The sequence below is a fragment of the Asterias amurensis genome, chromosome 10 (assembly GCF_032118995.1).
Source record: "Asterias amurensis chromosome 10, ASM3211899v1".
Taxonomy (NCBI): domain Eukaryota; kingdom Metazoa; phylum Echinodermata; class Asteroidea; order Forcipulatida; family Asteriidae; genus Asterias; species Asterias amurensis.
In genome coordinates this window covers 5057296-5069798 of record NC_092657.1, presented here as the reverse complement: position 1 = coordinate 5069798, position 12503 = coordinate 5057296, and the positions used below count along the sequence as shown (strand labels likewise).

Sequence of the window (12503 nt, the reverse complement as noted above, 5' to 3'; positions counted from 1 at the left end):
CCAAAACAAATAATCATGTTTCCATACCGCATACATTATTTCAACATACAAAAAGAAGACAGCAACGAGTAGTCTGCAATACATGCGTTCTCTCTGTTTTATTAGCAAAATTATACATACAGCGTATTGCAAGGCTTATAAGCACCTTGAGCATAAGGCCACCGTTTATAATGAATCCAATTAACATCAAGAAGACAGCTAAAATTATTGTATAAAATTAAACTATTCCACTTTAACATTAAGCGTTTTTCAGAGGACAGTGTTGGATATTTCACAGAAAAGAAAATGCAGATGGGAAATGACCTCAACTCAAATAGGCCTAATATACTGTACAGTTAAGCCCGGTTCATACTTCCTAGCCTGCGAATGCTTCGTGCGATGCGAATTTCATTGCGTCACAAAGGGAAATGGAGCGCGTACCGATTGTTGCATCACCGAAATTCGCTTCGCATTCGCAGGAAGTATGAACCGGGCTTTACTATTGGTGTGACTGGTACCCCACTTATTTATTGCTTAGAGAAAGATGTTGCCAAGCAGAATTTTCTGCTAAACAGCTTAACGAAATTGGGCTCTGGTTTATTCATAGCCAAACAATAATAGGCCTTCTAAGTACTTGGAAATACACAACACTAATGACAGTTTAAAATTAATCAAATCACATGCTAAAAAACATCAAAGAAAATCATAAATAAAACGGGTTCCTTTAGGCCTATTGCCACTACATTGATGAACTAATTTGAATTTGTAAAAGAAAAATGTTTCGCAATGGATTATAGCCTACGAAACTATGAAAATGTTTTATAATATCAACAGCTCCCCATAGCTCTCTCCGAAGTAAGTAGTTAATATGATGATAATTTTGCATCGGGGATAAAGAGAATCATCATTTTGGCATTTACCCATATAACCCGATGTGTATACTCGGTACTTACCATAGAGTTATATATAAGAACTAGAGAGCGCACTTGCCTATATACGCGCCCCGGCATGCGCCCAGGCGGCCATTTTCTAAGTTGACAAAACTGGCATCTCACAGCGTGTGTTTGTGCGGCCATTTTGTAAGTTGAACAAACAGCATCGCGTGAGCGTTCAATAAAAAAAACTCAAATGTGTATTTCATATTCAACGCGCGGGCAGAATGACACGCTTGTCATCTTGCGGTCCCGTGGCGTTTGTGCACGAAGCATCACTCGTGCGCCCTCTAGTTCTTATATATAACTCTATGGTACTTACCCGAGTTCTGTGAAAAACATCACAGGCATATTACTCGGGTGGGATTCGAACCCACAACCTTTTACAATTCTAGAGAAGTGTCATACCAACTATACCAATAATAGTTTTAAGTTTTACCGCAATGCTTTTACAAAATCAATTAGTAGAACAGTATAAAGGCATTTCGCACGATTCGCTTCTCAAAAACCATATTTACAATTCAAAGGAAACTAACGGGGAAAAAATCGGTAATTAAGATTTATTAAGCTAAACACTTTTCAGTTGTCAAGAATGAATTCAGTGTAAATTTTTAGTTGTTAGTTACATCAAAACTTCGATTTATTAAACATATCGTTAATGTATAGTATAAGAAAACAGAATAAACTTAAAATTTTAAAAATAATCAATTTGACATTAGAAGAAAGAGCCTACGTGAAAAATATAGTGCTTTATAGTGCACAATTACTTACACATTTTTATCTAATGTTGTACTCTTATGATGAAAATGCTGGTAGCCAAAGTCTTAACCCACTAACAAAACTAAAGTTTTCAATACATTTGGCTAAATACATATTTTACTCTACAGGGAAAACAATCCCTTAATGAACGCCGCCCGAATTAGTAAAAACATATGGATAACATAACATGGATTACAAAGCAAACTTGACAACCTTAAGAACATGACGTCATTTGAGAAGGGTGCCCTCAGCTAGTAGAGGGTTGCGCGTCTATATGCAAATTGTTTCGTCATCGTTTTGCCTCCGAGTTGGCAGCGTGATGACTTCAATGCATGAAGGTTCATTAAAACATTAACCCAATTGGTGAACCACAAACCGAAAGAAAAGACCACCATGCAGAGCCTCAATATTCTTTATTACATAATTGATTAATAACTAGCGGGGGCTACAAGCTCATACTTCAACTATAATAATAAAAAAGTGCAATAAAAAGGTGAATAATTGTATAAAATTTCAGAGTGTAATTTAGTCATTTAACAATAAGTTTAAAGATGGACATATTGTCCTAATCAGCGAGCAAAACGTAAGCTCTGTTTCAATTCGTTTTTATTTAATATTTTCAGGGAAAAGGAGAACATTTATATCTTTAAATTTAACGATTTTGTCACCTTTGGTTATCAAACCCTTTACTTAGCTTCACCTAGCATTAACCACCAAACTTTTTCTGTGCATGATGTTCTTTCACATTTCATAAAAAATTAAAAATACATAAACTTTTTTATATATATATATATTGTGTGCAGAATCTTCAAAATAGCAAAATATTTTCTTGCGGGAATGTTATTGGGGTGCAATAAAAGGTATCCCACTAGACTTGACTCAAGTCCCAATCCCGTGCCAGCGTCACAGAAAACTATTGTTTTCCGGGCCCCAACCTGTTCTGCTTGCGGGACAGGCTGCAATAACTACATTTTGACGATGGGGGCGCACTTGTCTTATATATATTGGTACTTGACTGCTGGCGCATTGTGTTTTGGACCTCACACGATCAAGGGACTTGAATCAAGTCTAGTATCCCACAAACATAATGATAACGAAATGCACACATGTATTATGATGATCCTCTGTGCAAACTCGCAGACATGCAACTTGTGTACAGTATTTGGCACAAAACAAAGAAATAGCCAACCACCTTTAACTTTAAACACTTTGGGTTTTTTTTTTCTTCCAAATATAACTCTTTTTTCTGGTTAACAGACAACATTAGCTCCCCTCTGTATTGGAAGTTGACAAACTGTAGTTTATCAACTCCCAATACTTGTTAACTTCAAACATCGAGGGGCAAATAACTGTTCACCATCAAACCATGTTATATTCGTGAAAGTTTTGAGATGTTTTGTTTTGACCAAGTTTCAAACATACATGGTAATTTTCTGTGTTAACCCTTTGCTGGGTTTATAAACTCACTTGTTCCTTTGTTTGCTAGATACGAGCAACAATCTTTAATTCCAACTGAGATGTTTTGTTTTAACCAAGTGTGAAACATGCATGGCAATTTTCTGTGTTAGCAGGTTTTATAAACTGACATGTTCCTTTGTTGGTCTGACAAAAAGAAATGCTCTTAAATTCCAACTGATATTTCAAAATGCCGAATGATTTACATTTTTTGATTACAAAAAATACTGTCTTTACACTTTAAATATAAACACGTCTTGAAGAGCAAATCTTGGAATGTGCATACTGTGGTCAGTGCAAGCAAAGCAAAAGGATTTACCCATGACATGGAAAGAATTAGTAATAAATGCTGCAACATTGTCAAAGACAAACACTCAGTAAACACTACAAAATTTTGGCCCATATTTCTCACCTGTACACAATATAATGTTTCCTTTAAAACAAGGCAAATTAGATCAAACTCAAATCAACTTCTAAAGTGAAGGCTGTTTTTGATCCCTTTAAGTTTAAGGTGTACCTCTTTGGTAAAATGTCAGCAATGTTGGAAGAACTTGTCAGAGATCCAACTTCAAATTACTTTGTACCACTGTCAAGATAAGAAGAAGCAGATACCATTTAGAAGATGTATTGACCCATTTCACCTGATGTATTGACCCATTTCACCTGATGTCATCATCAGAATAATCTTGGATGCGCCATTTTGGTGGTCAATGTCACTGTGCGTTATTCAGTGAAGTGCGCATTTTTAGGTGACGCGGCGTTTACACGTAAGCGTATTGACCACCAACATGGTGAGCGTGGCATCAGTCGCCGCGTTTGACGCGCGTGCAAGGGGTCAATAGGGACTAGAAACCCAATCCACATGTACCCCTGGCGGAATTTGATCCAGGGTCCTACAGGTGTAGGCAAGGCAAGATACCATAATGCCAACCCGACCACTTATGATCCAGGGCCACCCATCATAAAGGCTGAGAGCACAAAAACTTGCTAAGCACAGAAAATTATTGCTTAACAGAAACTGGTTACCAGCCAAAATTACATAAAGTACACATTGTTGTGACTGGTGTCCCACTCAATTTTTACTTAGCAAATAAATTTGTCAAGCAGTATTATCTGTGTAACAGCTTTATGAAATCGAACCCTGGTGAGTAATGAATAATCGAGATGGATTATAAAGACAATTTACCAAAGAAATATTCGTTGTAAGACATGTTGGACGAGATGTTATTCAGAGCCTTCTTTTCGCTTCTCCTCTTCTGTTTTTGCCAAGGCAATGAGGCAAGCAAATACTGTCATGACCATTTTCGGTTTGACCTCCACAATGTCTTCAGGGAGGGCGTACACCGGGGCTCCTATCTTACGAGCCATGGACAAGGCGTACTTGGCATTTCCCAGCATCTCCTGTTTACAAGAATCAATCAAGATATGTTTAGCGCTTAGAAACTTACATATTTAGCGCTCTAAAAATGTTGCAATTATATTTTTCATTAGTATTATATCTTATCAAACACTGTTTATTAGAGGTAATGTGAAACAAACTGCTTATGTATTAAATGATAATAGGTTTTAAGACAATTTATTCTTAAAGATAATTTTCATTAAATTTTGAGTAATGTTTGGCAATATTTAGTTCAAATAATAAACCACAAGGGAAAATGACTGGGTGAATTTTATAGGATTTTATATGATTAGTGGTAGAGCAGGATTCGCGCAAACGACCTCAGGTTAAAGTGCCAACACTCTACCAGCTGAGCTATCTAGCCCTAAATATGGAGACCACCGTTAAAGAATGGCATGTTCTCACCATTGCACTCACAAAAATTGTATATTATTTTGTTTAAACAAGGAACAAACTATATCACATAACAATAGGGACAAACACACACTTTGTAAGTTCACAAAAAATAACTCATGCGAATTTGAAATGCAGACAAATAGCTCATCACAAAATATTGCAAATTATTTACCAAATGGGATTATTTATACTGTACACACAAATACAACAGCATGAAATCACAGTATTCACAGCTTGTTTGTAATTAAACATTTGTTCAAACCAGGACTTCACATATTTTCCTTGAAGCTGCCAATACTGGTAATTGTTGAAGACTTGTATTCACACGACATACATTCCCCATAAACTTGTGTAAGTTTACAGGAGCATTACAGAACTGGTTTAGAAACAACTCGTCTAAGATCACAGATTTACTCAAAAATAACATGGCCTAGTGATGACGATAGTGAACTAAATAGGTTTGTCAATTTATTTAATGGTGGATTCCATAGTAATTACACTGCCAGCATGTGCTTCGCTAAAACCAATTCTGTTATGTTGCTTTAAGCTCAATCAGTGAAAAACTTTGGATTTTGCGAGATCAAAACTAATTGTTTTGCTAGTTCACAAAAATTATAGAAGTTGCAAGAGAAAATATAGTTAATAAATAAATGAAGATAACGAGACTAAGGAACCTACCTCATCTGAGCTGGCTGACTCATTGTAGTTTGCCCAGTTGACTGCATTTTCTCGGATTGCGTCTACCAGTTCAAGGATGACTCGGCTGTCTGCAATGGAAGGATCCTGGAAACTGGTGATGCGGCTGGTTTTCCCTGCTTGCTCCAGCTAAAATAACAAATAATGGTAAGACTTTAAGGGCACTGGAAATACTGGTAAATACTCACAATAATTGTTAGCATAAAAACTGATTTGGTAAACTGCAATGAGAGCTGTTGATAGTATAAACCATTGTGAGAAACAGCTCCCTCTGAAGTAACATAGTTTTCAAGAAAGTTGTAATTGTCCACTAAAATATTTAATTTTGATAACCAAAGTATTGTAGATCTTTCATTTAAAGGCAGGTCATATTATGCTTGGTCCAATTGTCAAAAAAACAGTATCCTCACTTGGTGATTCAAAACATTAAGCATAAAAGTATAATGCATAGCATTTATAATAATAGTGGCTTCTTTTAAACATGTAGCGCTCAGGTCCGTCATGCAGAGACGCTCATGGCGCTTCAACGTTATTACCACTGGTCACTGGGCCTTAAATCATTCCTTAAAACCATCTCAGCTCCCTGGGAAGTATACAGTCTGTGTCCCCAAATATGTAGCAACTAAGTTTATCAATCACAAGAACCAGCTCTGCCCTCACAGGTACCCATTACCCCTGGGTGGAGAGAAGCAATAATAGTAAAGTGTCTTGCTCAAGGACACAAGTGTCACGACTGGGATTCGAACCCACACTCTGCTGAACAGAAACAGCAGAGTTTGAGTTCAGTGCTCTTAACCACTCGGCCATAACACGCCATTTATGTAGTAAGTGAACAATTTAGTGCTAGTCATTAAATTTCCAGCCGATTTGGACACCCCGTTACTAAATCCTGACTAAATTCATGAAAATCCATGCAATAAATCTATTAGTGTTTTTTGTTTGCCCTCTCATCTGTCTGTCCATGTCTGTAAATGTGTTTGTCTTTTGTGTCTGTCTTGCCCTGTACTGTATCCCCAAATCAAGCCAACGCTTACCGGATATTGCCACCATTTCACTTACTCTGTCCTTTTCCTACTATTATTGTGTATCATTATTGTATTCTGACTTAATGTAAATCTTCATTTTGTATGATACTTGTGACATTTTTGTGATGGAAATAAATGTCAGTGAAAATCGTTTTGGGACATCTTCAGACCTGGGCCCAAGTTAATAAAACTTGTTAAAGCAGAAAATATTGCTCAACAATTTCCTGCTAAAGCAGAAATGAGTAGGATACCAGTGACAAGCTGTACGCATTACATGGTAGTTTGGCTGGGAACCTTATTCTGGTATTCTGTCTTAAAGCCATTATACACTTTCGGTAAACAGTATTGTCCAAGTCCCACACTTCGTGTATCACAACTTATATATAAAATAACAATCCTGTGGAAATTTAGGCTCAATCGGACATCGGAGTCGGGAGAAAATAACTGGAAAACCCACTCCTGTTTTCGCGCGTTTCGCCGTGTCATGACATGTGTTTATAACAAATCCGTAATTCTCGTTAACGAGAATTTATATTGTTTTACCGTTTTCTCAAAAAGTAAAGCATTTCATGGACTAATATTTCAAGAGAAGTCTTTCACCATTACCTTCTGTAAACCCTGTAAATTATTTGTAAATCTGTGAACTTTTTTTTTTTTTTCTGTACCGAAAGGGTCCAATGGCTTTAATGTAAATCTTCACTTTGTATGATACTTGTGATATTTTTGTGATGGAAATAAATGTTGAATGAAAAACCTCGGCACCCACCCACCTTTTCATTCACGGCATCTACAACAACTTTGTCGCTGATCTTATCGTCACTCTTGCTGATCTTGGCCAGGAGGCGGAGGGTGTAAGCCCTCATCAGCTGCCAGACAATAGCGAGGGTCAACTTCTCATTCCCGTCATAGATGTCATTTCCTCCGATACCGACCAGAGAGAATTTCATGCTCTTGCTGAGCTCCACGGCGTAGTTGCAGTTCTCTACTTTCTTCATGTTGCCGCCAGGTTTGCGGAGCTTGTCCATGTAGTTGACACGCTTCTTGTCGACGAAGCTCGGATCGTCCTTGACTATCTCGATAAGCTGGTGAAATAGACATAAAAAGCAACATACATCAAATTTGCAATAGAGGGTGCAAATCGTTTTGGGAAATCTTCAGGCCTGGGCCGGATTTGATAAAGCTGTTTAACAGTTTAAGCAGCAAATGATGCTTAACAATTTGCTGCTAAACAGAAATGAGTAGGGATAGTGACAAGCTGTACGCATTACATGGTAGTTTGGCCGGTAACCTTATTCTGGTAGGCTAAGTTTTGTTTCGCTTAACTACTGTTCTGCTTAATCAGCTCTTTGAAATTTGCCTCTATGTATCTATTAGGAAGGCACAATAAATATCATATGTGAACGTTTCAGCTTAATACAGCGTCTACCTAATCAGAACACAGCAAAAAAATGTCACAGTGTTTTCACAAGAACTTTAAATCCATCACCGAACATACCACAATAATCTTCTTTTTAAGATTGTAAATTAATGTATTGCATCGTACAATCTCACCCAACAAAAAATCCTTTCAAAATCAACAGCCTACATTTATCCTCGAGGATTAAGACATGAGACGACGAGGAAAATCCTTGCACTCAATAAAGTCTAAAGCCCGGTTCATACTTCCTGCGAATGCGATGCCAATTTGATGTGAATTTGACATCACAACCCCACTGCGATTTTCGCAAGAGAGTTGCCCACAACTCAACTCAGTGCAAATTTCGTTGCGAATTTGGGACGTCAACATTCGTATCGCATTCGCATCCGCAGGAAGTATGAACCGGGCTTAAGAGTTACTTTAGATGTTTTCTTTTTTGGTGTCTTACCTGGAGGAGGACAAGTCCATTACAGAGATCGCTGAAGAGACGGTAAACATGTGGGTTCACCCCAAGACTGTTCATCCAGTTCCTGAAAGCTGTCAATCAACAAACAAAACTCTTTTATCAGTTTATTATTTTACATCCCATTACAGTTCGGACAAACTTTTGTTTAAAAAAACTCTTTTATCAGTTTATCAATTTCAGTCATATCTTAAATCAAGCTTTTGTTTAGTGGTGATGTGGAAGGGGTGGTTCAGCACATCAGACTCAAACTCTGATGTCACTGTTAAGCAGAGTTTGGGTTTGATCCCTGGGGCCAATTTCAAATTTGCTTAAGCACGAAAATAGCTCGCTTATGTTACTGGCAAATACTTCATGCCATATACATTACTTGTGACTGGTATTTAGCTGTTGTTTGCTTAGCATAACAATTCAGTTGAGTCTTGGCCGGTAGTCTGATTTTACTAAGCAAGGAATTTTTTGCTTCAGCAAAATTTTGTGCTTAAGCAGCTCTATGAAATTGGGCCCTGGTCTTGACAGACACTAGTGACCTCGAGTGAGACACTTAACCATGAATGCTCTGCGCTTTGGATGGAACATTTAGTCATAGGTTCTGTGTGTTGTGTAATGCACGTAAAGTACCTATTACACACGCTTGAATGTGAGAGAAGGGGTTTGCCGTATGTTGTTCCCCCTTTTATTGTTTAGACATGTTTGTTATTCCTGTTTGATTGGCTGCATATTTGCATCACGTGACAGCATCTTGTAAACCATTATATGGTCATACTTCAAACGTAGCCCCACAAACCTTGCAGGTAAATACCGAATGTAAACACGTCTTGAGGGCCACTGAGTGATGGATATGAGCACTTTATAAGAATCAACTATTATTGTTATTTACCCCAATAATTTGGACATGATCTTAAGGGGATGCTGCAGTGAAATTAAATAAAACAGTTTATTTTGCTGTCATTAATTTTTGATATATGTATTGAACATCAATAAAATGTGTTTTGTTTATTCCCAACATATCTCACTTACGTATCAAGCAAATAAGTCATGCCCCCCCCTTTTGTGGATTATTACCGCCCCCCTACCATCGACGTCACGTCGGGAATTCAAACATATCGCCGGCAAAAAGAGTCTGGTCCCTAACTACACGCGCCTAGGTACCAGGCCACACAGTGTACACGTCTCTTTATGCACATAGCCAGGGGGCCCGACGGCTCGGGTTACCGACATGACGTCGCGTTTATGCAAATGAAGGCTCCCTTTTAGGGGCGGGGTGGGTTCCCCTAATCTCTTGAAAAACATTTTTTAAATACTTGCGCATTTAATAAAATATTTATGAAAATATTTCAGGTTTAAAAAGTCATGTTTAATCGTTTAAATTATTAAAAAAACACTGCAGCCACCCTTTAAACTTACTCTTTTCTTCTCTGGTTTCCTCAATTTCTTCAATTTCCTCATCTGGAGGATCAAGAGCTGGAAACTTATTGAACAGGTTAGCAACAAAGGCCAAGTTCATCTTCTGGTTACCATTGACAATATCCTGTTTAAAAAAATAATCAGCCATAGTTATTGTAGATGTCACCATTGAGAATTCCTCATAACCGAGGTTGCATTGCAATTGATAATAATAATAACAGACATTTATAGAGCGGGCTCTTGTACAGGGTATCCGTTGCCCCTGGTCTTCATAATTTTCTAATTGACTTCAAGGTTTTCCAAGATGAAGTTCCAGGCCTGCAAGGTACCACAGCGCTTTACAAGAAACATAAGCGGATAAATAAAGGCACTTATAACATAATGGGAAAGACAGTTGGTCCAATAGCAATCAACCATTGAATAGGATATTTTTTAGATGTTACTACAGCTATTGACCTATTTCACCTGAAGTCATCATCAGAAAAATCTTGAATGCGCCATACTGGTGGGCAATTTCACTGTGCAATTTCATATATAACTCCATGCATTGAGTATGCTGTGCGTTATGCAGTGAAGTGCGCGTTTTAGGCGATGCGGCGTTGATACATGTAAACCTAACTTGCCCACAAACATGGGAAGCGTGGCATCAGCCGCCGCGTGTGACACGCGTGCAAGGGGTCAATAGCCTTAACATCTGACGTCACACTTCGAGGCTCGTGAATAACGATAGAGACCGGCCGGCCATTTTACATAGAGATACGCAGTCAAACTCTATGGCGGACGTGAAAGGAATGTACTGTTTAGGCATCTATGGAAAGCCCATGTCACTGCACGTTTATCCAATGATACCATTGCATCTAATGGAATCACTAGATCTGAGTAGCAGGTACCTGTCTACTACGGCTACAGCTGGGTCACTTCATCATCCTGTGTTTAAGCATAGGCATCCTTGACAACACCCTAAGCAACAGTCATAGCAGCATGTGTATACTTACATGAGGGGTGACAAAGGCTCTGCATTCAATCACGTCAGCATTGTTCAGCACAGTCTCAGCTCTCTTGAGGGGAGCCTGGGTACAAGACATAATAATTTAAAAAAATATGGATTTATAGAGCACACTTCCTCAGAAAACCAAATCAGGCGCCTAAACAAAAAGAAAACATCATACAAAGAGAAAACGAAGGAAATGAAATACATGTAGTTACAATGTAAATTAAACCTTATTCAAGTCTATGTTAACAATTGTGACTTTAGCTCTCTCTTGAAGTTGTCGAGTGATGGTATTTTACGAAGTGTGACGGGGAGCTTATTCCACAGGGCAGGAGCAGCTCTGGCAAAAGCATGGTCTCTGTATCATGAGACACTTTATTTATGGTTTATTTTTATACATGTATGCCCCCCCCCACCAAATTGAAGCCCTTGAAAGCACTCTGTTCTCAGTGAATTATCAGTCAGTCATTACCAAACATGTACAAAACCCTTTAAAGACAGTGGACACTATTGGTAATTCTCAAAGACCAGTCTTCTCACTTGGTGTATCTCATCATATGCATAAAACAACAAACCTGTGAAAATTTGAGATCATCGTCGTCGAAGATACAAGCTAAAAATGAAAGGAAAAAACACCCTTGTCACACGAAGTTGCGTGCCTTCAAATGCTTGATTTCAATACCTCAAATTCTAAATCCGAGGTCTCGAAATCAAACTCGTTGAAAATTATTTCTTTCTCGAAAACTACTTCACTTCAGAGGGAGCCGTTTCTCACAATGTTTTATACTATCAACCTCTGATCTCCCCATTACTCGTTACCAAGTAAGGTTTTACGCTAATAAATATCTTGAGTAATTACGAAGTGTCCACTGCCTTTCAAGGCACTGTATACATGTAGGTAATTGCTCAAAATAATTGTTAGCACAAAAACTTACTTGTTAGCGATCAATGGAGAGATGTTGATAGAATAAAACATTGTGAGGAACTGCTCCATCTGAAGTAGCGCAGTTTTGGAGAAAGAAGTAATTTGTGTGACAAGAGTGTTTTTTCTATTTTATAGGTTCTAGGTTTGCTATTTTATGCATCTGTTGGGATACACCAAGTGAGAAGACTGGCTTTTGACAATTGCCAAAGTTGTCCAGTGTCTTTGATCTCAAATAAACAAAAGAATTACTTACAGCAGCAGAGCTGACGTTCATAAATTCCTGTACTTTGTCGCGTGGAGCAACTTGCTTCAGCAATATGTCGTAGACCTCCGAATCCTTAATGTCCTCACCAAAGTTGGCAATGCGACGGTCGCTATCTGTATACAGTTCAAAGAATAATCAAAAAACGAAATAACAAAAATATTAATAAACTGTTTAATCAATAATATCATAAAGAAAGAAACAAAAACACACTTCCCTTTGATCCTTTAGTGCACAAGGTGGTCGCTAGCGACCACCAAAAACATGTCAAATTGGACCTATAAAAACAGTCATAATTTAAAAGCTACAACCCCCAACTCATTTGGTTGTTTAACAAGTTTCATACTATGAAAAGCTGCTGTAAGTTTCCATTGCCATTCATTTTAAAAGTGATTAC

At 38.0% G+C, this 12503-nt stretch overlaps 1 protein-coding gene across 2 annotated transcripts in view; it reads right to left on the bottom strand.

Moving 5' to 3' along the window:
* Nucleotides 1-74: 74 nt before the first annotated feature.
* The window catches only part of LOC139942533 (plastin-3-like), a 30570-nt gene continuing 18141 nt past the window's right edge, over nucleotides 75-12503 (bottom strand). The window contains exons 7-14 of one of the 2 annotated variants that reach the window (XM_071939357.1): nucleotides 12098-12222; nucleotides 10924-10998; nucleotides 9929-10052; nucleotides 8507-8595; nucleotides 7412-7723; nucleotides 5599-5745; nucleotides 4312-4526; nucleotides 75-3711 (exon numbers count right to left, since the gene is read on the bottom strand). In XM_071939357.1, the coding sequence (XP_071795458.1) occupies nucleotides 4350-4526; nucleotides 5599-5745; nucleotides 7412-7723; nucleotides 8507-8595; nucleotides 9929-10052; nucleotides 10924-10998; nucleotides 12098-12222 (1049 nt within the window). In that variant the 3' untranslated portion in view covers nucleotides 75-3711; nucleotides 4312-4349. Of the gene's footprint in view, nucleotides 4527-5598; nucleotides 5746-7411; nucleotides 7724-8506; nucleotides 8596-9928; nucleotides 10053-10923; nucleotides 10999-12097; nucleotides 12223-12503 lie in introns of both variants that reach the window. The other variant, XM_071939356.1, reaches the window with a different exon arrangement.